The sequence below is a fragment of the Melanotaenia boesemani genome, chromosome 6 (genome assembly GCF_017639745.1).
Source record: "Melanotaenia boesemani isolate fMelBoe1 chromosome 6, fMelBoe1.pri, whole genome shotgun sequence".
Taxonomy (NCBI): domain Eukaryota; kingdom Metazoa; phylum Chordata; class Actinopteri; order Atheriniformes; family Melanotaeniidae; genus Melanotaenia; species Melanotaenia boesemani.
In genome coordinates, this window is record NC_055687.1 from 35,737,118 (window position 1) to 35,762,708 (window position 25,591).

Here is a 25,591-nt window from a genome sequence, read left to right on the forward strand (position 1 = left end):
ACCTGCTATCTACAGTCTCTGCGGTGCTTATCTCTTCCAGTATAACCCTCCTCTTCCTCATGCAGCCCTTCCTCATCCTCCCTCCCTCCACTCTGCAGCCCCATTGGGAACATGAGAGTTGTGGATTCAGACTTTTACCATTTAGCTCCCATCTGCTGCAGGAGTTGAGCTCCCTGCAGAGCTGTTGTTATCCCACTTGTGTTATTGCCAATGAACACACACACACACACACACACATGCACACCTTTGTTCACTCTTTTTTTTCCAAACTTGTTCAGCGTTCTCCCCTTCAGAGATGCTGTTAATGTGACTCTTCTGTAAGCTGTGATAGTCTGTAAGCTAACTCAGATGTATTATTATTATTATTATTATTTATTCTTCTTCTGATGTCTGAGTGTGAAACACTCTGGTCCAGCTTTAGATTATGCTGCTGAATCCACCACTCAACTGGGGAGACTTCTTCCTCGCTCAATATTAAATTGTCAAGAAGTAGCTCTGACATTTATTAATTTCATCTGGGAGGATGTGATGGATGAAATTTCCTTTCTGATTTTTCCCAGTGCCCTCCTGCTGGGGAGCATGCTGCCAGAACGAGCTTTAATAAGCTGTGGAGCCGGCGCTTACTGCCGACAACGTTCCCACACAGCTCAGTGGTGCTGATAAAACACCTTCGATAAATAACATTTGCTCCAGTGGTCTCTTTGGACGTTTGTGTTGGAGCATTCACACACCAGGCTGCTGCACATCTTCAGCCAAATGAAGCATAATCTGAAAAATATACAGGTTTTCATGGAAAGAAACCAAGTTTTCTTATTGCTAATGAAGCACAATGAAAGGAAACTAATTTTAAACATAACAATTTCTGCTTCCTTTAACTCCAAATATATAAAAACTAACCTAATTCCAAAAAAGTTGGTTCTCTGTGTAAAATGTACATAAAACGAAAATCCAAGCATTTCCAGATCTCATCAACTCATATTTTATTCCCAGCAGAAGATTAACAACATATCAATGTTGAAACTGAGACATTTTACCATTAGATGGAAAGTATGAGCTGATTGTGAATCCAGGGTGATGTTCAGCATGGTGTAGCTTCTCTTCTTCTTCTAACAACTGGGAAGTGAGGAGACCAGTTGCTGGAGTTTTAAAAGAGGAATATTGTCCCATTCTGGTCTGATGCATTAAAAGAGAGGGACTAATTTGTGTTTATAGGTAACAATGAATCAGAGTGAATCGAAATAACTTGTGGAGTTCCCCAAGGCTTCATCCTGGGGCCACTGCTGTTCAGTATCTACATGCTGCCACTCACTCGGATTATGAAAAACAGCTAAACATGTTACCACAGTTATGCCGATGACACACACATCTACATAACCATCTTACCAGGAGACTACAGTCCGATCCAAACTCTGATCAACTGTATCGATCAAATTAAAGATCAGATGTGCCAGAACTTCCTTCAATTAAATGAAGACACAAATGAAATAATAGTTTTTGGTGCCAAGTAAGAAAGATTAAAAGTCAGTTCTCAGCTTCAAACAATGATGTCAAAAATGATGGACTCAGACCTGAATTTTAGCAGTTATATTAAGACAGTTGTGAAGTCGGCCTGTTATCACTTAAAGAACATCTGGAGGATTAAAAGACTGATGACTCAGCAGGATTTAGAAAAACTGGTCCATGCATTTATTTTTAGTAGACTGGACTACTATAATGCTGTCCTCACAGGTCCATCAGACAGCTGCAGAACGCTGCTGCTCGAGTCCTCACTAAGACCAAGAAAGTAGATCATATAACTCCAGTCCTCAGATCTTTACACTGGGTTCCTGTCTGTCAAAGAACTGACTTCAAAGACCTGAATAGTTTAGGACCAGAATCCATTCAGGATCTTCTGTTTGGTTATGAAGCAGGTCATCAGGGTCAGGTCTACTTTCTGTTCCCAGAGTCAGAACTGTATGTGGAGAGGCAGCGTTCAGCTTTTATGCTCCTCACATGTTGAACAAACTCCCAGAAAACTGCAGGTCTGCTGACTCAGCAGTTTTACATCAGGGTTTCTAGTTGCTGCCCTTTATAAAAACAACTGTTATTTTGTGCACTGTATTTACTTTATTTTACATATCTTCTCTCTGTTTTTATTTAATTTCTTTTATTTCTTTTAAAGTTTGTTTTTAATGCACTTGTTGCTTCCTGCTCCCCGCTGTGATGCTTTTAACTTTTTATGTAAAGCACCTTGAATTGTCTTGTACATGAAATGTGATATACAAATAAATTTGCCTGCCTTGGTGCAGGATTTCTGCTTCCATGATACTACCAGATGTTGTGTACTGGTGAAAGGTCTGGACTGCAGACAGGCCAGTTCAGCAGCTGGACTCTTCTCCTGTGAAGCCATGCTGCTGTGATGGATGCAGGATGTGGTTCAGCATCGTCTTGCTGAAATCTGCAAGGTCTTCCCTGAAAGAGACGTTGTCTGGATGGGAGCAGATGTTGCTCTAAAACCTCCATGTACTTTTCAGCATTGATGGAGCTTCACAGATGTGGAAGCTGTCCACGCCATAGGCACTAATGCAGCCCCATCCCATCAGAGATGCAGCTTTTCACCTGTCCACTGATAACAAGCTGGATGCTCCCTCTCCTCTTTAGTCTGCAGGACACGCCGTCCATGCTTTCCACAAACTAGTTCACATCTTCATCCAGGTTTCCACTTTGCCTCAGACCATTTTAAATGAGCTTTGGTCCAGAGAAGATGGAAGAAGCTGGTTCTGGATCTTGTTCACATCTGGCTTCTTTTCTGCATGATGGAGCTTTAACCTGCATTTGTGGATTTCAGGGTGAACTGTGTTCACAGACAGTGGTTTCTGGAAGTCTTCCTGAGTCCATGTAGTGATTTCCAGTAGAGAATCATGTCTGCTTTTAATGCAGACGATCACCAGCGTCCAGCCTGTTCCCATGCACACAGAGATTCCTTCTGATTCTCTGAATCTTCTGATGATATTCTACACTGTAGATGGTGGATCTTCAAAGTCTGAAATTGTTCCACACTTTTAGAGCCAGTTTATCTCAGATTGGTGAACCTCTGTCCATCTTTCCATCTGAGAGACTCTGCCTCTCTGAAATGCTCCTTTTATACCAGTCATGTTACTGACCTGTTGCCAGGTAACCTGATTAGTTGTCAAATGCTCCTCCAGGTGTTTCTGGTTTGTACCAGTTTTGTTGCTCCTGTTCCAACTTTTTCCAGACGTGTTTCTGCATCAGATTCACTATCAGCTCATATTTTCATCACATGGTGAAACGTCTCCGTTTCACCATCTGCCATGTTGTTTATGTTCTAACTAAATAAATAAATTTGACGTATTATTGGTTTAAATATTTGTAAGAGGGGCAGATTATATAAGATTTTTTTTCTTTCTGCTCTTTTCCACTCAAGTGTTGAAACTTCTGTTGTATTGATTGTTTTGTTTGAGTTTAACGAGAAATTAATAAATTAATTCTACTTGGAATAAAATATTCGCTGATGAGATTTGGAAATCAGTAAATTCTGGTTTTATTTACCTTTACAGAGTGAGGGTTGTATTTTTAAGTGTATTTGTGCTCTTCACTTGTTTTTCTCCTGATAAAAGTCAGACTATTGCAAATTAATCAGGTCTTCATTTTTAATGAAATGGTTTTTAAGAGCAGAGTTATTATGAGGTTAACTTCCATGTTTAACAATGTTTGCTTGAGCATTTGAAGATGAATTTTCTGTGTTCTGCTGACGCAGTGAAAGTCTTGTTTCCTCCCAGGTGATGGTGTTTGTTCATGCTCGTAATGCCACAGTGAAGACCGCCATGGGGTTGATAGAGATGGCAAAGAACCAGGGAGAAATCTGTTTCTTTCAGCCTGACCAGGGTCCAGACTACGGCCAGTGTGAGAAACAGGTAAAAATCAACAAAACATGTTTAATATTTTTAATAGAAACTTCAGAATGTCCTGTACTCCTGTCGGGCATCAGGCAGCAGAACTGATGCAGCTGAATCCTTATTCTGTCAGATATTTTGATGGGATGGTCTTCACGCATGCACGCGTGTAAATAATTAAAACTGACAGAGTTAGCACTGTCAGGGTATCTGGAGAGGTATTTTTAGATTCATCTTTCAGCATTTTTTAAGCCTGAAAGTTTTAAGAGCTGGACTGAAACAGCTCAAGACATCAGCAGCCATGTGATGCTCATCAGATTCAATCATGTTGCCATAGCGACACGTGATGAGCATCAGCTTGTTTTATTGGTCAGGTCAAGTCAGAAAAAGCTAACTGGTGTCTTCAGTCAAACGTGTTTCCAGAGTTTCTGTCCAGATCTGTGATGCCTCCAGCGGAGTTTCCCTAAAACCAGCTGGTGTGTGCACGTTTCCATCCTCCACCTTCGTCCTGGATGATGGTGATGTGCAGCATGTGGTGCCAGTTAATTTGTGGCTTTGTGGTGTCGCTTCATTTAACAACACCAAGAAATGAACGTAAATGATGCCGAGACACTTTTTTATATTCTTAGACCTGAATTACAAACAGAGTGCCACATTTTCCAGATAAACTCTGTTGTCAGGACTTTGGGAATTATCTTTACTGCCGTTGTTTAGACTGGGTCTCGGGGACTAACCTGCTCCACTTTACAGAACAATGTATTTCACAGCCTCTAATTATATGTAAGTCTGCACACTGTTTTTGTTCCATATTGCGGAGGGAGCGCTGATGCTGAGTGTGTAATTAATGGTTTTTGTGCTGTGAGAGTACACAGAGGTGGAGCTTTATTCCTTCTCCGAGGACGGTCAGTCAGACTCCGACTCCCATATTTAAATCTACTGCAACAGAAGGCGGAGTGATAAATTTAGTAACCTTTTCCTCCGTTCCCTGGGGCTGGGCCAAGATTGATGTGCCTCTAATCTCCTCTCTATTTAAATGGGATGTGTGTACAAATCAGATCACTTTTCATGCTTTGTAAGACTGGAAATAGAGGCGAGAGATTATAAAACTAAAAATGGTGCATTGTGACCTGGTTAGTCTTGTGAAACATGACTTTAAAGGCCAGCTTGTGGATCTTCTACTGCTGGCTCCTCTACCTGTGTCCCAACAACAGCGAGTATCATCCAGTCCATTAGTCCATCTGTGAGTGTTTGTCAGTCCGGACGGCTCTGCCGGAGGAAGGGGCATCAGGCTGACTCCACTCTAAACCCACACAGAGATAATGCGCTGCTTATTTCCACTCTGGAAATTGCCCCACATTAATATTTATAGGTGTTTTTAATCTCCAATATGCATGTGCAGTGAAATAATGCCCCTCTAAGGTCAGTCATATAATTTAGCATTTATTTATCCAGCTTTAGATTATTTATTTTTCTCTCCCCTGCCCGTGTTATTTAATTGGCTTAATCTCAGGGGCTGGAGAGGCTGTCAATCAAGCTTTAGACATCTGACTTCAGCCTCTACACTCCACTCTTGTTAAATAGTTGGTTTTTTAGTGTTTTTGTGTTTAAAAAGACTTTTTAGACTGTAGTGCTTCCTTTTGATCATGTTTGTACACTTAGCATTTAAATGGTGTTTTATGAAGAAAGCTGCGTGGGTGTGAAATGGAAACAGTGAAATGAGATGCTTTGGCAGTGCCCCCAATTCTGGAGCTGTTTAAATCCCTGTCTTCCACAGTCAAACCGGAGCGCACATCGGCTATCATGTCTCTAAATATAACACTTACAATAAATCTAATTAATGCATTACACTGAACAATAAAGGGGTCAAAGAAGACTTTTATATTTTATAGAAACTTGCAGTATGAACCAGGACACCATTACCTGCTTTACTAAACATCAGTTTTCAACCTGTTATATATACTCGTCATTCCCTTTATCTTGGTAACACAAATATCTAACCAGCCAATCACATGGCAGCATGTAGTCATGTAGACGTGCTGAAGACGACTTGTTGAAGTTCAAACTGAGCATCAGAATGAGGAAGAAAGGGGGTTTAAGTGACTTTGAACGTGGCATGGTTGTTGGTCTGAGTATTTACAGGGATTTTCACACACAAGCATCTCTAGGATTTACAGAGAATGTTCTAAAGAAGAGAAAATATCCAGTGAGCAGCAGTTGTCAGAGGAGAATGGACAGACTGGTTGGAGATGATGGAAAGGCAACAGGAAGTCCAGTAAGCACTGGTTCCTACTAAGATCTGCAGAACAGCATCTCTGAACACACAACACGTCCAGCCTTGAAGCAGATGGGCTACAGCAGCAGAAGACACACCGGGTGCCTCCTGCCAGCTAAGAACAGGAAACTGAGGCTACAATTCACACACACTCACCAACACTGGACAATAGAAGATGGAGAAACGTTGCTGGACTGATGAGTCTCCATTTCAGCTCCACATTCAGATGCTGGGATCAGAATCTGCTGGAAACATCATGAAAACATGGATCCATCCTGCCTTGGATCAACGCTTCAGGCTGCTGCTGGTGTAATGGTGGGGGGAGATTTTCTAGGCCCACTTTGGGCCCCTTAGTACCAACGTGTCCTGGTTTAACCAGCACAGCCTACCTGAGTATTGTTGCTGACCATGTCCATCCCTTTATGACCACAGTGGAGCATCTTCTGATGCTACTTCCAGTAGGATGATGCACCATGTCACAAAGCTCAACGGGAACAGGAGATTCTCATCATGGATGCAGATCATCTAAAAGACAGAAATGATGAGACATAGATGCTCACTCCTGTTTTTTAAAACAACTCCAGGCGATGCTGGTTTTCTCTGCAGATAAAAATGGTTTCCACTGGATCACTTCCTGTCTGCACACATTTCTTGTCTTGGCTCTTGAACAAAGTCCAGTCTTTTTTTCTTTAAACTCTCAGGATTCCTGTGAGGGTGAGAATAAAACACAGATATCCGTGTGTTCTCTCTATCCAGCTTCTCTGGATGCTTCCAGAACAGAGTTCCATCAGGTCAGTCTCATTGATCTTTCAGGTCGTCCACACTGCTCTTTCTTCTCGCCTTTTCATGATTCTTATGTAAAATTATGCATCAAGTCCAATTCTGGTTTACAATAAATCACAAACACTGTTGCTTTTTAACTTTTTGATTTCATATGAAAACATGGAGGAGGTTGTAAGGCGGGGGTGTATAACATGTTGCCCGGGGCCAAAACCGGCCAAACAGACAGTCATTTCTAGTCCGCAGGATGAATTTGGTAAATATAAAAATAACAAATAAGAAAATAACTTTAATATTTTATTAAAAGTAAGTATATATATTCAGGATGTGCAAGACTTTTCGACTAATTGATTGGTCGAAATGGTGCGCAAAGTCGACAGCATTTTCTAAAGGTTGACATGTTGTTTGGAGTTATGTGTCAATGTGAAGAGCCATGATGGTGTTTCCAGCGCTGTGTTGAAAGAACGGCGTGGCCCCTTTAAGAGCTGGAGAGGAGGAGGGACGCACCACAGGGGAGAGGAGGGGGGGCATCAGAGCAGAGGAAGTCGCTGTGAGAAACTTCCTGTTTAGCAGTGAATGTTTTGTTACCAGCTTTAGCAATAAACACCACACAGCTCTGCTAGTTCCAGCAGAGTCCTGTGTCTGCTTCACCACTGCTGGGTAAAGTAAAGGAAGCTAACCCTGAAGCTAGCTGCTGCTAGCTGATGCTGGGTAAAGTAAAGGGAGCTAACCCTGAAGCTAGCTGCTGCTAGCTGATGCTGGGTAAAGTAAAGGGAGCTAACCCTGAAGCTAGCTGCTGCTAGCTGATGCTGGGTAAAGTAAAGGGAGCTAACCCTGAAGCTAGCTGCTGCTAGCTGATGCTGGGTAAAGTAAAGGGAGATAACCCTGAAGCTAGCTGCTGCTAGCTGATGCTGGGTAAAGTAAAGGGAGCTAACCCTGAAGCTAGCTGCTGCTAGCTGATGCTGGGTAAAGTAAAGGGAGATAACCCTGAAGCTAGCTGCTGCTAGCTGATGCTGGGTAAAGTAAAGGGAGCTAACCCTGAAGCTAGCTGCTGCTAGCTGATGCTGGGTAAAGTGAAGGTAGATAACCCTGAAGCTAGCTGCTGCTAGCTGATGCTGGGTAAAGTGAAGGGAGCTAACCCTGAAGCTAGCAGCTGCTAGCTGATGCTGGGTAAAGTGAAGGTAGATAACCCTGAAGCTAGCTGCAGCTTCACCCAGGAGGAATCACCTCTCCTCCCCCTCCAGACCTCGGGGTGGAAGCGGAAAGTTTAGCAGCTGTTTCTGTTGGAGTTTTTACAGATAGTGGAGGGAACAGATCAGAGCAGCATGTTTACTAAACCCTCAGAAATGTTGCTTCAGGAGCAAAAAGACCAGAGAGAAAGATGAGAAAAAAAACTGGTTTTGTTGCTGCTGACGTTCATGTAGCTCATGTAGCATAGCAGGCGGCCCTTAAAGCTAGCCAGTCTCTCTGGTCCACTTTCTCATTTACCTGCTGAACAATAAAGACACTAGAGCCCGCACAATGTTAAGTGTTTTTACATTGTAATATATTTGTTTATGGAACACATGCATTATACAAATAACATCTCATACACGTTTCAGCTGTTTTTTCATTCCATTATTGACGACTTCATCATGACGTCTTGAATAGTCGACTAATCGATTGTGAAAAGGTCTGACTTGCCAACTTCAAAAGTCACCTGATGGGTCTACGTCAGTCAGAGGATGGAGCCTCTTCTTGATCGCCATATTTTCCCAGATAAGTCAGCAGATGGTGTTTGTCATGCTCAGATACTGAGCCAAGTTGAAAAGATTAGGATAATAAAATAATGTGTTTATAATTCAAGATGAAGGAAATCATCGCTGAGACTAGAAATGAAGCCGTCAAGCTGTTGTACAATTGTTGAAATGAGGAAAATAAGCAGTCTGTAGATGAAGGAGTGTGTCAGTAATGAAGTATAGCTGTTTTTCTGGAGCAGATGGATGGGACGTTGGCTGTGTTTGTGATGGAGACAGTAACTTGTGTTCAGGGAAGCTCAGCATAAAGCTCTCTCAGGCCTACTTGACTTTCATTTCTCTCTCTCTCTCTCCTCCACTCCTCTTAACCCCACATCCTCCATCTTTTTTTACATTTTAAGTATCCGTCCCTCCAACATGAAGCAGGCAGATTTTCTGTGGAGGATAAGAGACCCCTTGTGGTCCTAGGAGTCCACTGCACCAACTGTTTTCCAGACCAGTCCAGGTTTTTATGGAGGGCTCAATATGTGGAGATAAATCTGTTAAAATGGGATTTTATTTATAATTTTTATTTTATCAGGTGCAGCTGCATTGTTCAGTATAAAGCGTCCGTCTCTCCGGCCTTCAGACCAGCAGCTTTCATGTCATTTTGTTTGACGGGCTGCACCGCCGCAGCATCTCTGATGCCTCTGAGTGCGAAGCCTCCAGGGACTCCACAGCAGCAGCAGACAGGCCTCATTAATGTCTCTGTTTTCTTTCATTTGCTGCTATTTTTACACATTTAGTCCACCGCCTGTCCTCTCATTGTTTCAGATCTCTGACAATCTGTCATCTTGCCAAACTCACTCCTGAGTGCACTGATCAACAACAGCGAGCCACACCTCAAAGGCTGAGCGACGCACACACCGCTGCCTTAAACAGAGCGAGGGATTGTGAAATGATGGGAGAGTGTGAAGAAAGCTGTGTGAAGTGTGAAGTACTTCTGTGTCCCGTCTGACTGGTCTGGTACTGCAGCCCATCTGCAGTCTGGTACCCTCGGGGAGCAGTGTTGCATGTTATTGTGGCTCTGCACAGCACCGCTATGCTCCTCTTTCTCTGCTTCCTCATCAGCATTAAAACAGGGCCGCGTGCCACCTACTGCTTCCAGAACACTTGACTCTCTTTGTTAACTCAAAAGGACAAAAACGCATCAGCAGAATCCGTAACACACTCACATATGAGCACATTTAACTGCATCCATGACGGAGGTTCTATGGCTGTTTTTACACGTTTAACCGAGCTGCTCCCATGTATTTATTCTAGTATGAGGCCCTTTCATATCCTTATGTATAGATTCAGAAGAGTGTTATGTTGTATGTCATCTGCTTCTTTTAACGTGAACATGATAAATTAGTTCTGTTTGTGTGGAGGTTATATTCATTTAATGTCAAGCAAAGATTTATTTTAGTTACTTTAAGAAATCAGAGCATAAAATGCTGTTTGAGTTATTTATGGGTATACAAAGTGCAGCAGCCTGAAGCGCAGATCCAAGGCAGGATGGATCCGTGTTTTCATGATGTTGGTGTAAAATCCCAGTAGAAATACTCAGATCAGCCCGGTACTGGTAGCGGACCTGGCACCAACAAGCACTCTGCACAAGTTTATCTTAATATTAGTTTAAAAAAACACTTAACCAGAGAAGATTAAGGTATAATCAAGGTGATTCCTGTTAAATCAAGAACTGATATTTTTTTATTTCTAAGAATCAAGACATTTACGCTACATGAAATCAATAATTAATCAATAAAGATTTGATTAAAGGAGTAAATAATCATCTTGTTTTAAGATTTTTTCTCTCAAGGTGAGAAAGAAACAAAGAAAGAAGCAGTGACTGGAGAGTTTTACTTAAAGGACTTAAAAATTCAAGATATTTCTCTTATCTAAAACCCTCGATGTTTGCTTATTTCAGGAAACCTTCCCAAGTGTAATTATCTTTCTGCACAGGCAGGTTATTTCAGTGGATGATAGTGAATCTTCTCACGTTAGGACAGCTCCTTGTTGCATTAGATGTGAACTGACATTGGAAGGTCTCCAAACAGGTTCTACAGATAAAATTAGGTTTTAAAGACAAAATATTATCATAAACAGTGTTTCAGTGTTATAATTTACCAAATATACACATAAAATAACTTAATTTAGGATTAATTTAGTGAAATATTTCCTCCTGCAGAGGAAACATTAAAACGTACATTACATGCAAACTTTAAAGAGAATAAATACAGAAAAAGTTCAAATAAAATAAGATAAAATGCAAGAAATAAAAATGAATTGAGAGGAATTATCTGTTGTTTTGATAAAAACAAATAGAAACGTTTTAACCCTGATGTGAAACTCAGCAGACCTGCAGTTTTCTGGGAGTTTGTTCCACATGTGAGGAGCATAAAAGCTGAACGCTGCCTCCCTACGTTTAGTTCTGACTCTGGGAACAGAAAGTAGACCTGACCCTGATGACCTGAGGGACCTGGTTGGTTCATAACCAACCAGAAGATCCTGAATGGATTTTGATCCTAAACCCTTCCGGTCTTTGTAAACTAACAGCAGGATTTAGATGTCAGTTCTTTGACAGGCAGGAAGCCCGTGTAAAGATCTGAGGACTGGAGTTATGTAAACAAGATCAAAAAGACTTTTTGTCTCAATATAAGGCTTAAGAATTGGTTAGATTGACACTTTTTGCTATTCAGAGTCTCTTAAATCTTCTTTTTTCCTCATTCTGATGCTCAGTTTGAACTTCAGTAACAGCGAATTTATACTCGGGGGGCATCTGTGTCATACATCGTAGGCCAGGCATGTCAAACTGGTCCAGCAAAGGGCCGTGTGGCTGCAGGTTTTTGTTCCAGCCAGCCAAGAGCACACAGTTTGACCAATCAGCTGTCTGAAGACTGAGATCAGTTGATTGAATCAGTCAAATCTGGTGTGCTGCTGCTTGGTTGGAACAAAAACCTGCAGCCACACGGCCCTTTGCTGGACCAGTTTGACATATGTGTCGTAGGCGCTAGTGATGTGTCAGTCACGAACGATTCGTTCAGTATGAACTAATCCTTTATATAACTCGGGAGTAATGGGTCCTCTCAGTGAGCGATTCGTTCATTTTCATGCGGTACCTCCTCTCGCCTCATGGCAGGCAGCTGCATAAACTCAGTCAGTAGGTCAGGACAGGAAACAGAAATGATTCGTTCAGGACTCGCTCAGGTCCGTCCTCAGGTCCTCGTTCTTTTGTCACGTGACAGCCAGGCTGCTCAGGCATTTGTGACAGACAGCTCAGGCTGCATGGTCTCGTTCTCGTTCTCGTTCATCATTCAGGCTGTTTGGCGAGCAGTACGTTCGCTCTCGGATTGGTCTCTCTAATTCTTCTCTCTGTCACCTGACAGGCAACTCGGTCTCTGAACGGGGCTTCCTTCGTTCGTTCACAGCTCAAGCTGTATCAAGCTCAGCAGTACGTTCGCTCTCGGCTCGGTCTCTTGTTCATTTGTGACGTGATAGCTACCGAGTCACTGTTGTGCTGTTAAACAATGGCAGGGAGGATGTAGGACACAAATCACTTTATTGTGGTGTGTATTTGCTTCCCTACGTTTTCACATGGTTTGAATTGCTTGTGGCATTACCAGTAGTTTTGTTACCTTCAGTATTTAAAGCTTGAGAATCGCGGACTTTTTTACAACGCCACCTGCTGTAAAAATGAACGACATGATTCGTTCAAGATTCGTTCACTTTACTGTTCGAGAGTAAAAGACCTGGGTTAGTGAAAAGAGTCGAACTTCGCATCACTAGTAGGCGCCACGGAGGCCCGACCTGTACCTCTTCCAGATCTGACGTGCACCCCTGCTCTGCAGACGGCTACGCAGAGGTACTCCCTTGTGATTGGTCAGTTTGGGATTACAAGTTTCCAGATTTCTGGATCTTGTCGCTGAATTTGTGTGGTAACCGCCATTTTTAAAAACAGCACTCAGTGGATCAAGTTGATGAGAGGCTGATCGAATTATTTATTCGTTTAATTCCACAAGCTAATAAAGACACTGAACCATGCTGGACACCCTTGTTGTTTTAAAACAGAAAATAGCGAACTGAAGCGAGCCATCAAAAGAACTCCAACGTGGTGAGTTTACCGGCCGATACCACCCCCGCTGCCACCTTCAGGTTAGGAGGAGAAACTGCAACACGACACTAAAACGATGCGTTCCCCTACGCTCGAGTGCAAGAGCAAATTCACCAGCGTCAGCTACGCCGTAACGGACCGCATGCAGACGCAGCACGAGTATAAATCCGCCTTAAGTCGTCTTGTCTACATGTGTTAAAATGCTGCCATGTGATTGGCCGATCAGATATGAGTGTTAAATATTTTCTAGACATCCATCCTCAGCAGCTTCAGTCTGCTGCTGTTAATTTACATCAGCCAGTTAAATACTGGTTTTCTTGCTCCATTATTTTTTCATCTGTTTACATAATTTATGGAGGTTTTAAAAGATTTAAGAATTACTGAAACTATTTAACCAAGAGTGCCTTTTTTAATTCCCTCTTATTTAGTTGTTTAGCATAATCAGCCTGAATAATATTTCCTTATAAACTATCAGAAATCAAAGAACACGACCACAGCAGGGAGCTATTTGTTTTCAGTTTGCATGTGAGATGTGCAGAATGTAGCAGTCCATGCAAATCAGATGAACAACAGCACATCTGTAGTCTGCTGGAAATACCCAATTATGTAGTAGAAATGTGATTATGCAGAAGTTTTGCTCTGCTGACAGTAATTTGCTGTGTGTATCTGAGGCTGAGCTGATGATAATGGAAATGTGGAACTCTTCCTCCCTCTCCTTCTCCTCTCCAGCCCATCCAGCTTTAACAACCAGCCTCTGGAGCACCAAACATTAGCACTATCTAGGGCCAGTAAATGAGATCAGCAACAAGCTGCTGGAGCTCAGCTCAACTTCTGAATGAATAGTTCACACATCATTTCATCGTTTCCTGACAAAGCCTCTCCATGACGCTTCCCAGGATCTGGATCAGGATCTGTTTAGTGACCTTTGAGATGATCAAAGTTGTGGAATAATTTATTTTAGCCCCCGATGGTGGCTGATGTCACCACCGTGATAGACGGTGAGTGGATGTGGCAGCCGGCTGTCTGTGGACCAGGCCAGCTCTGTGGCTAACGCCAGCGCCTAATGGGACCTGATCAGGAGCTTAGGTCGCTGCCATCTCAAATCCAGTCATGGCACCGCAGACATCAGCGCTGACTCACTTTAGATTAGAGGCTGGAAGTGTGGCTGTAACGCACTGTGACACCTCAAAGCAAAACCTCTGTTGTAGCATTTCAATTACCCACCTTCCCCAGCTCGCATGCATCTCACCAGCAGTGTGTGCATCCTGGCCCGGAGGAGTCCCACCAGGCCAGGGTTTGTCCTGCTCTTCATGCTTATGCTTTTAGACAGCGCAGCACGGATGCTTTTTGTTCTGTTGCGTGTTGTGGGATTCTAATCTGAATAAATCACTGCATGAAGAGTGGAGCTGAAAGAGGAAGAGTGTGCTGCCACTCTCCTCCATCAGTAGTTTAGTCTGTGGGGATAATGAGTCTACCGGCAGGAAACATCAGAGGCTTGCTTCATGGGTTAGCCAACCTTTGGCTGAATCTGGAAAAGAGCCGTGCAGATCTGAGTCTCACCATCTGAAGGATGAGCTGAATGTGCTGCAGGCAGCCCCATGAGTCAGTCTGCAAGTTGCAACAAAAGTTCATCATATCAAAACTGACGCTGGAAAACAATGCCTGTCTTAATATAAAACAGACTTCAGCAGACTCTCACGTTCACCTGAACAAATACGGGAATATTTATTTAGATATGAAGGATGTTCATAGAGCTTCAAAGCTTATAGAACCTAATAGATCAGCCAGTCCAGAAATGCTTGATCCTTATTTTATTAAGCTTGCAGCAGACCTTATATCAGAACCAGTAACGTTAATTTTTAATCATACACTTTCTCATGATGTCATTGCCTTGTTATTCCTTTGTCGAGATGAGGGGACCCCTCAGGTCCTAATAACTATAGGCCTTTTTCGAAATTGTGTATTTTAGCAAAAGTTCTTGGGAAGCTTATCAGGAGCAACTCAAAGAGTTTTTAGACACTAACAGTATTCTGTCCCCACACACACACACACACACACACATATATATATAGATATATATATATATATATATATATATATATATATGTAGCTAACTTGTGTTTTCTACTTGTTTATTTGTATAAATGACTTTATTAGTTAATTGTCAGAAATTACAGTAATTGTGTTTATAAAAAAGATGAGAAATTTATAATTTCCCTCATGGGATTGAGAAACACTTCTTTTTTTTCTAATTTAACAATACATGTAAGATCTAATAATGTATGTAATCTGTATAAATATAAGTAACAAAGCAAAATGTTTCATATTTCAGATTCTTCAGAGAAGCCACATTATAATCAGTCACATTCAGTCTTTTTTTAGATTTGGAGGCAGAAATGTCTTTTAAAGATACTTGTATTCTAACTGATCAGAGTAATGAATGAAATGAAATGAAATGAAATGAAATGAAAAATACTTTATTAATCCCAAAGGGAAATTCAATAATATAATAATCTGGCTTCATCTCAGTAGAAATAGGAATGACAAGTTTAGAGTAAAAGAAATAGCTTTTTTTTTTTTTTAAACTGGAGTAGTCTAGGTTTATGTTGGTGTTTGGTCATCGGGACCGCGGCAGGAAGTTGTTTAGTGTTTGAGTCCTTTACATCAAACTTTGATATTCAGCCGTATTTTCCCTAAGTCATTTCTACCACTTACCTGCATGTTGTATCAAGTGGGCTTTATGTGGTGAAGAGTTTTGGTCCAAGTACAGATCCCTGTGGTACTCCATGAGGCAGGAAAATACCATACAATAGGACCTTCTGTCTTGGAGGTATTTTCCAGCCTCTGTAATGAATGTTGCTGTTGGTGTTACGAGATGATGGTGTGGGACTTTCACAAAGAAACTGAACTAGGGATTGTTAACTGACAATATAGTGGTTAAAAAGCAAAAAGAAATACACAACCTAAAGGTCAATACTAAATAATAAAGCACCATTTCAGTTTTCATTTGAAGGAGAGTAGTCAGGAAAATCATCAAGTTGTGTCATAAAATTCATCCTCCCAGATAAAAGAAGAGCAGCAGTTTGAGTTGTCTCCAGTAAAACCGTTAGATGTGATAGCAAAGTAACTTCAGGACCCGGTCCAAGCCTCTGTCTCCGGTTGTTATTCCATCCTCCTGCTTTTATCCTGTATTGTGCCTCAGTGTGTATGAAGCCGACAGTTCGTGGCAGTGATGGGCTGTCTGTTTACAGAGCAGAGGACTGCTGGGCCCTGACCTCCATTTAGATGCCCAGAGAGGGAGAGATAAAGCTCTGAGATGAGGACTGCCCTCCAGCCGGGCCAGGTCATGACTGCTGTCAGTCAAAGTCCTGGTCTCAATCTCTGGCTGGGTGGGTGTGTTTCTGGTCTTTTCGTTGCAGATGCTCTATATCTTCTGAGCAGATGGGTCAGGAGGATGGATCTCCTCCAGTCTGCTGAAACAGCTTCAGCTTCAGCTTGGCTTAAAACTGTCTTTACTTATTATTTCAAATTCTTCCCTTTTCCCCCCATTTTTTAGTGACTTTTCATATGGAGAACAAAGAAATTAGACGGGCTCCCCCTCTCTCTATTTTATCAAACGTGGCATGACAAGGGCAAATAATGTAGTCTGGATCTTTATATTGATCATGCATTTACCAGTTTTGACATTTATTGAAGACATTTGGTTTGTACCCACACAAACCCACTCACTTAATTCTGGGACTTTGTTCAGAATAAATTTCCTAACTTTTGAACTCCTCGTCCGCCAACCACTTTCCCTCAAATGTGAAGTAAAGGCAGAATGTTGATGATTTGATAAAAAACAATAATAAAAAGTTAATAATAAAAAAAGTGTATATGTACATTATCAAGACATTCACATTTAACTATGAACAACCTAAAATTTCTGGAGAAAAGTATGTGAATATATATGAACTATATTTTGCCCCAATTACACATTTATATAACAAATGTTTTTAAGATATTTATCCATCCATCCCCCCGGCCACATTCACCAGCTCGTCAGGGAGGATCCCGAGGCATTTTGGCTCAGCTCCTTCTTCACCACGACAGACCGATGCAGAGTCCTCATCACTGCATGCACTGATCCGCCTGTCGATCTTCCGCTCCATCCTTCCTTCACTCGTGATCAAGACCCCGAGATACATGAACTCCTCCACTTGGGGCAGGATCTCATTCCCGACCCGGAGAAAGCACTCCACCCTTTTCCAGCTGAGGACCATGGTCTCGGACTTGGAGGTGCTGATTCTCATCCCAGCTGCTTCACACTTGGCTGCGAATTGCTCCAGTGAGATCTGAAGATCACGGCCTGACGAAGCCAACAGAACCACATCATCCGCAAAGAGCAAAGACCCAATCCTGAGGCTTGTACAAATGGGTCTGGCACTCCATACTCCTGGAGCACCCCCACAGGAACCCCTAGGGGACATGGTTGAACGTCTTCTCCAAGTCCACAAAACACATGTAGACTGGTTGAGCAAACCTCCTCCAAGACCCTGAAGAGGGTGTACAGCTGGTCCACTGTTCCAACCAGGACGAAAACCACACTGCTCCTTCTCAATCTGAGGTTCGAATACCCGAATGACCCTCCTCTCCAGGACCCCTGAATAGACCTTACCAGGGAGGTTGAGGAGTGTGATCCCCCTGTAGTTGGAACACGCCTTAGCGGGTACCCCTTTTTGAAAACTACCCCAGTCTGCTAGTCCAGGGAAACTGTCCTCGATGTCCATACGATGCTGCAGAGGCATGTCAGCCAAGACGGCCTAGAGTGTCCTGGTGCCAAGTGCACATGTGGGCATTCTTATGCCTGAACATGGTGTTCATTATGGACAATCCATAACGAGCACCTAAGTCCAATAACAAAACACCACTGGAATTCAGATCAGGGGGGCCGTTCCTCCTTATCACACCCCTCCAGGTCTCACTTTCATTGCCCACGTGAACACTGAAGTCCTCCAGCAGAATGAGGGAGTCCCAGAAGTAGTGCTCTCCAGCACCCCTCCCAAGGACTCCAAAAAGGGTGGGTACTCTGAACTACTGTTTGCTGCATAAGCACAAACAGTCAGCACCCGTCCCCCCACCTGAAGGCGGAGGGAGGTTACCTTCTCGTCCACCGGGGTAAACCTCAACGTACAGGCGCCAAGTCGGGGGGTAATGAGCATGCCCACTCCTGCTCGGCGCCTCTCACCGGGAGCAACTCCAGAATGGAAGAGGGTCTAGCCCTTCTCGAGGACAGTGGTTCCAGAGCTCAAGCCATGCATTGAGGTGAGTCCAACTATATCTAGCCAGAACCGCTCAACCTCATGCACCAGCTCAGGCTCCTTCCCCCCCAGAGAGGTGATGTTCCACGTCCATAGAGCTAGCTTCTGCAGCCGAGGATCAGACCACCAGGGTCCCCGCCTTTGACTGCTGCACAGCTCACAATGCACCTGACCCCTATGGCCCCTCCTGCATGTGGTGAGCCCACGGGATGGGGTCCCATGTGACGCTTTCGGGCTAAGCCTGACTGGGCCCCATGGGCAAAGGCCCGGGCACCAGGCACTCACCTCTGTGCCCCACCTCCAGGGCTGGCTCTAGAGGGGGGGCCCGGTGACCCATGTCTGAGCAAGGGAAACGTGGATCCACTGATTTGACTCATCATAGGGGTGTTTTGAGCCGTGCTTTGTCTGGTCCCTCCTCTAGAGACCTGTTTGCCATGGGTGACCCTACCAGGGTCGTAAAGCCCCTAACAACATAGCCACTAGGATCTTCAGGATGTGCAAACTTCTCCACCACGGTAAGGTGGCGGCTCAGGGAGGAGTTCTGTATATATATATATATATATATATATATATATATATATTTGGATGCAGGCTCAGACTGGCGGTGACACAGATGCCGCGCGAGTATAAATCCGCCTTTGCCGTCAGATATTAACGCCTATTAATGAAGAGTGTGAAGAAAAGCATTAAAACATTAAAGGTTCTGTGACATGTTGAAGACACTTAATCAGAGAACAGCTGGAGCTGCTAGTTAAAGGACTTAAAATGACACTTTTAGGTCTGTTCATTTCTCTTTCCTACTGTTTGGAACTGATAACCAATTAAATGCATTTTTCCAGACGTTACTAGAGCTTGAGTTTACAAAATTAATGTCTGTGTCTATTATTTTATTCAACTGTCCACTAAAATCCATTTAAATAAAAAAAACAAAAAAGTTACTTCTTGAGGCAAATATTATTATGCAATTAAAATGCTATTAATTGAGATTAATTACAAAGGCTATATATATATGGCCCCCAACGTGTGTGTGTGTATATATATATGTATATATATATATATACATATATATATGTGTGTGTGTGTGTGTGTCTGTATTATAATGTACTTAAATATTCTGATGAAAGGCTGTGAAAGTGTCAATATTTAAGTTAATATTGACTAAAGCTTTTTGGACAAGATAAGCATTTAACTTCATCCTAAAGTCATTTCCAACTTTGAAAGCTTTGATTTTGTGTATTAAATGTTCACTTTTTTTGTTTGAAACTTTTGACTTAAAGAAAAACAAAAAAACTTCCAGTTCACGACAACTTTTAATCTCCCGTGTCTGGAAGTGAAAAATCCAGTATTTCACATGATGATCAGAGTAACTTTTCCAGATCTAAAAGTGATTTTAAATGTACAGAAATAATGGCGTCAATGCCTTTTATGTCAGTTTAACTAAATTCATGCTCCTGTTTTTCTGGTCATGTAAATTTGTTTATTCGTTGTTGTGATTCAGTCTGATAAAAATCCTGAATCAACATGTAAGAGAAAGTGTTTGTTTTTCTTCTAAACGACCTTCTCTGACCTCCTGTCTCAGATCCAGCGCTCCAGAAACAAGCAGATGAAGGAGATGTTTCCAGAAGGCTTTGGGATCCACCACGCTGGGATGCTGCGGTCTGACCGCAGCCTGATGGAGAGCATGTTCTCCAAAGGCTACCTGAAGGTCCTGGTCTGCACCGCCACCTTGGCCTGGGGAGTGAACCTGCCGGCCCATGCAGTCATCATCAAGGTCCTTATCGGTTGTTTGCTTCCTCTGGGATTTTCATCTTGTCTGTGTATATTTATAGTAAGAAAGATTTCAGGCTTACTTTAATAATATTTGAAAGATGCTGAGGATTTGACAGATATCTTCTGTTTTAATATTCAGAAAATTGTATCTGAACCAGTTAGTATTGGTTTACACATCCAAACAGAGCTGGACTGGGATAAAAAGTCAGGTATATTGCACACATACTGTATGCTCACATGCAAGTACAGACCATTCTCAGTTTTCGTCACATGACCTGCACGTCAGCGACGTGCTTTTGTAGCTAAAAGACAAACAAAGCAGGCGAACTGCTACCGACTCGGCTGCTACATCTAGCTCTTCCTGTCCCAAAAAAATGTATTGTCTGTACTTATAAAACGCTTTTATCCAAAGTGCTTTACATGTACGTCACATTCACCCCTTCACACACACATTCACACACTGATGGTGGAAGCTGCCATGCAAGGCGCTAACCATGACCCTGACACTAAGCCATGCCGCCCCTTTGGATGTTCCAGTCCACATCCCAAGAATGGGATTTTATTTTCCAGACTGCTGCTGACCCTGAATGACGGGCTCAGTGGGTTGCTGCGTCGAGTGAGATGACTGGAAACTGTCATTTTTAATTTATTTTTTTATTGTGACACGCAGGCCATTTTGGGGTCCAGGCCACTGGGAATTGTCCCGTTTCTTCCATGGGCCAGTCCGGGCCTCTCAAAAATTACATTTCAAGCTTGCTTGCAAAGGTTTAAATTCAGGAGATGAATATTAATAATTAATTAATGCTGCATAAAAAAGTGAAAGGAAGAAATAAACTGATGATACGAGCAGGAAATGATTCGGGATCATGAGAGAAATGATTAAATCGTCTGATTGCAGTGTTGCAGCACCGAGACGTCTCTGCAGCTGGAGGACAGAAACCAGCAGGACTTCCTCCTGGATGTTGTGTTTTATCCTGGGAAGCTCTTTGGTTAACCTTGGATGGTTTTACATGTTTTGTAGAGATAAAGAAGACTTGATTTGACGTTGCTGACACACACATTCCCAACATCAGTGTGACATTGATTTGATCTGATGTTGTTCAGGAGAAATAACTGTCTTTTGGTCCAGAGAAAAGACTCAGTGATGGACAGGGAATGTCAAACCACTGATATCCACCGGAATACTAGTTAATAAAACGCTGCGGCACAGATCCCAGATCACTGCTGAACTCTAGCAGGATCTCTTTCTGCAGCTGATCACAAATGATGTCGTCCATCAGATCAGCTGATCGTCTGATGAAACATTAACTGATAACAGCAGATCAGTGATGATCGGTTCTTACCTGTCACACGTGTCACACAGGTAAGAACCCGTGAAGCTACACGTCTTTATTTTGGTCTAAAATATGAATAATTAGAGATTATTATTTCGACCGGATAAAGAAGCTGGTGCTGAGATCTACGTGACACCTGCAGAAATAATAGTTTCCATGTTCTACCACTAGATTCTGTTAGACGCGGTCGGAGCTCTTCTGGTATTAAAGAACAACATGAAAATGTTCTCACACACAAAATACACAGATCTGTACATAATAACGGCTGATACATGAGAACTCGTCATTCTGTTCCTCATTTTGGGAATATTACATATTAGGTGGAAGAAGGAGGTCCTAGAACGTTCCTCTCTGTATCCTCACTATTTGATGTTATTATTTTTTTATTAGTCATTTAAACCAAGTGAACTTAAATGAGATGAGGAGTTGTTAAAGTTTAACAGGTAAACCTGACCTGAATCATTGTTCTGTTCTGATGCAGTCTTCTTGTTTCAGCTGTAAGTAAACTCAGCTTCATAAATCAGTGCTGAGCTACAAACCTGATAAAAACCCACTCAGTCACACAGATCCCTGTTTCCAGCTGTCAGGTTTTCATACATCCAGCCAGATTCACAGTAAATCTGTCGGTTTGATTACATTTAGACCAGCTGTTTCTCCCTCATGACGCCGTGACATCAGTCTTCAGTCCCTCCGGCAGCTGCGACTCACCACCGTGTCTTCTACAGGGAACACAGATCTACGATGCGAAGCGCGGCACCTTCGTGGATCTGGGAATCCTGGACGTCATGCAGATCTTCGGCCGCGCTGGTCGCCCCCAGTTTGACAAGTACGGTGAGGGCACCATCATCACCACCCACGACAAGCTGAGTCATTACCTGACCCTGCTGACTCAGCAGAATCCCATCGAGAGTCAGTTCCTGAGCAGCCTGGCTGACAACCTCAATGCAGAGGTCAGTTACTCTTCTTCTTTTTCATCTGCTTTTTGCTCTGCTTCACGTTCCTCTTCTCCCTCTCTGTAAGAGCTGAAAAAAAGTCATCTGTACTTCTTGGTTCTTAAAGACGTTTCACCTCCATCTGAGTCTTTTTCAGTGGTTTTGATTCAGTTCCAGGAAAATTTATGCTGTAGGACTCGTTGAGGCAGAAGCTATGATGCAGCTTTGAGGAATTAGTTTTGGTCAGACAGGTGAACAGATCACAGGTAATAATGATCTGGACAACCAACAGATAGATCAGGTGAGTCAGAGACACCATGTGACCTAATGACTCTTAACGTGTGAATGTTCCTCTGACTGCCCACCACCTGGTTAGAACTGAAGAAGACTTTCTGATAAAGATGGAACGTTTTCATGTCCAGGTCGCTCTCGATCTGAGGATAATCATGGCCTGAATGACTGAGCAACTGCCTTCTTCTTCTTTGTTATTACTATATCTAGTAAGATTTATAGAATTTTACTTTAAAATTGTATTATACTTTTATTATACTTAAAGTTCTGGGAAAAAGTTATAATCAAACATCAGCTGTTTAACTGCTGTTGGACCAACCTAATGAGAGTTTACTGACTTCAGTACTTGTAGGATAATTAGGTGGTAGCTGCACTGTCCAGGAACGTCCAGCAGATGGCAGCAGACACCAGTGGTAGAAGACACTGTTGCAGTGATACTCTTGTTTGTCCTGTCCTGCAGATTGCTCTGGGAACCATCACCAGCGTGGAAGAAGCTGTGAAGTGGCTCAGTTACACTTACCTGTATGTTCGCATGAGGGCCAACCCGCTGGTATACGGCATCAACCACAAGGCCTATCAGGTTATTATTCTATCTGGATCCTGTCAGGATGTTTTCTAAAGTATCAAGTGACTCTGAAAATGACAAATCTAACCTCTGACACCCTACTGGGACACACTGGACGGTCACCTTGCATTGCTGCTGTTACTTACAGAGTCTTTAACTCTTAAAACTCCAGTTCTCCTTCACCCCCTGAGCTCAATCACTAATATCATCATCAGTATCTCAGGAGTGGTGGTGTGTAGCTCTGTGGGGTGAATTATGATGGATAGCTACCCTTTAGATGATCTACTGAGGTTTTCCAGGCATTTCTATCCCATCCAGGATGTTTACTATCCAGCCACTAAATGTAGTTTTATTCAGAGACTCTATCTGGTAAATCCACAATGATCCATGATAACAGCATTATTTATCACATTTCATCATAAAAACATCACTATCACTACTATGTTGATAAGAGACCTCTATTTAGACCTGGACATGATGATGAAGCCACTTCCTGTCAGACTTTCCACCAATCAGAGAGCTTAGATTGACGGTAACGTCCAATCAGGAGCAGCCAAAGATCAACCAGTGAGCAGAAAGTTCTGTGTGTGTGTGAAAAGAAGAAAAATAATGCTCCTCTATGGCTGGAATAAAGCCAAGAAGACGTTTCTGATGCACGGTGGCGCCACAAAGCAGCTGAGCTGGACGTGGTTGAGATGATGTTAAGATGAGAAAAGGTTTGGTCACTGTTGATCTGTGTGTTATTTCTACAAAGTTCTGTTAGTAATAAATTCTGCTTTCTTCTTCTGGTCGGCCTTTATGCTGCTATATCTATTCATACATTCATTTTACATCATTTCAGCCTCTGACAACCGAGGCTGGAATCATCATGTTTGATGCTGACTGGGGTTGGTTAATATAAATAAACAGGCAGAACAAAAATAGAATAAAACGTCTTGGAGTTTTAAGAATTAAAGATCAACTAAGACCTTCATAAATCTGTAAAGGGGAGCTGAAGGTGTGTGGAGTTCTTTGGTGGTGTTTAAAGACGGTTTCTGTCTTTAGCCTGATGGACATGGAGAATGTTGTGTATTTGTTTCAGATGGATCCAGGTTTGGAGCTGTACAGGAAGGACCTGGTGGTGGAGTCGGGCAGGAAGCTGGATAAGGCCAGAATGATCCGCTTCGAAGAGCGAACCGGCTACTTCGCCTCCACAGACCTGGGCCGGACCGCCAGCCACTTCTACATCAGATACAACACCATAGAGGTTCACTGACTTCTGCTTCACCTACAATACAACAGCAACATTCTGACATATCCGTTAGTCCTGCAGCATGTTCATCACCAGACACATCACAGACCAGCAAGCTGCTTTTCATTCAGCCCAGTGGGAGTGTAGATCAAGAGTTCGTGGAGGATGTAGTTAGAAATGTGTCTGAGGTGATGTTTAGACGACTGTGGAAAAGTAGCAGCCATGTTTGTCCTGTTCCTGAACACCCTGGTGGTTAAAGGGTTCATCATGTCTCAGATTTAGATGTTTGCACTGTAACTCTGAGTGAAAGTAATAAAGTTTAAACATGGAAGGGAAATGAAAGGTCCATTTCTGTCTCCTCCATGTGTGAAGACGTTCAACGAACTGTTTAACTCCCAGAGAACAGAAGGAGACATCTTGAGCATCGTGTCCAAGGCTGAGGAGTTTGAGCAGCTTAAGGTGAGTTCATCAGATCTCCTCCCAGTATCAAGCTGTGTGAGCGGTAGATGACGGGATGTGTGTTGGCAGGTCCGAGAGGAGGAGCTGGAGGAGCTGGATCAGATGTTGTGTAACTACTGCGAGCTTCCAGCTGCAGGCGGCGTGGAGAACAGCTACGGCAAGGTTAACATCTTACTGCAGACCTACATTGGCCGAGGAGAGGTGGACAGCTTCTCCCTCATCTCAGACCTGTCCTATGTGGCACAGGTGAGCAGAAAATACACCTTTAATAAACCTCATCTTGGACAGTTTCTCTGGTCTAATCTGTAAGATGTTCAGTGACGTTCAGCACCGCATGACAACTGCCACGTTACACAACATGTCTGCAGAAGATCTTCCTGAGAGCTTCCCACATAAGAGCTCATGAAGCAGATCCAGAAAGAGGGTAGCAGAGCCTGACGTGTCCACATCTAAAAGACTGGATGCTGGTTTTATGGCTCCTCAGATCTGTTGTCTCCTGCAGCATGTCCCAACCTGCAGAAGGAAATCATCCGTTTGGTTTTTCTGAATTACTGAGATAATCCAGATGATGTTCTCCGCTTGTCTGCAGCTTCTTGTTTCCTCCAGAAAAGATCCATCATGTCCTGCTGCTTGACTTTCATTTAGAGCCTCTAAGTTCTGGAGATGGTTTGTTTTTAGTTTGAAGACTTTGTGGTTCAGACCTGTGTAGAGACCCCATAACCCGCAGCATGTTGGAAGACAAACATAAACTTGTCTAGTGGTCATTTCTGACTTCACAGCTCTTCATGACAAGGAGACAGATTCCAGTAAGAGGTCATTCTGCAGGATTAGACTAAATTATTATGTCATGAACTCATAATCAGACCTTTTTCCTTCTTTAAATGAACGCCAGCTGT

At 42.8% G+C, this 25,591-nt stretch overlaps 1 protein-coding gene across 3 annotated transcripts in view; it reads left to right on the forward strand.

The window, feature by feature from the left end:
* The window catches only part of ascc3 (activating signal cointegrator 1 complex subunit 3), a 193,878-nt gene that overhangs the window by 121,873 nt on the left and 46,414 nt on the right, over nucleotides 1-25,591 (forward strand). For all 3 annotated transcript variants that reach the window (XM_041987327.1, XM_041987328.1, XM_041987330.1), the window contains exons 14-20: nucleotides 3,780-3,914; nucleotides 19,693-19,884; nucleotides 21,943-22,167; nucleotides 22,901-23,020; nucleotides 24,087-24,251; nucleotides 24,609-24,695; nucleotides 24,765-24,941. In XM_041987327.1, coding sequence (XP_041843261.1) covers nucleotides 3,780-3,914; nucleotides 19,693-19,884; nucleotides 21,943-22,167; nucleotides 22,901-23,020; nucleotides 24,087-24,251; nucleotides 24,609-24,695; nucleotides 24,765-24,941 — 1,101 coding nt within the window. The remainder of the gene's footprint in view (nucleotides 1-3,779; nucleotides 3,915-19,692; nucleotides 19,885-21,942; nucleotides 22,168-22,900; nucleotides 23,021-24,086; nucleotides 24,252-24,608; nucleotides 24,696-24,764; nucleotides 24,942-25,591) is intronic.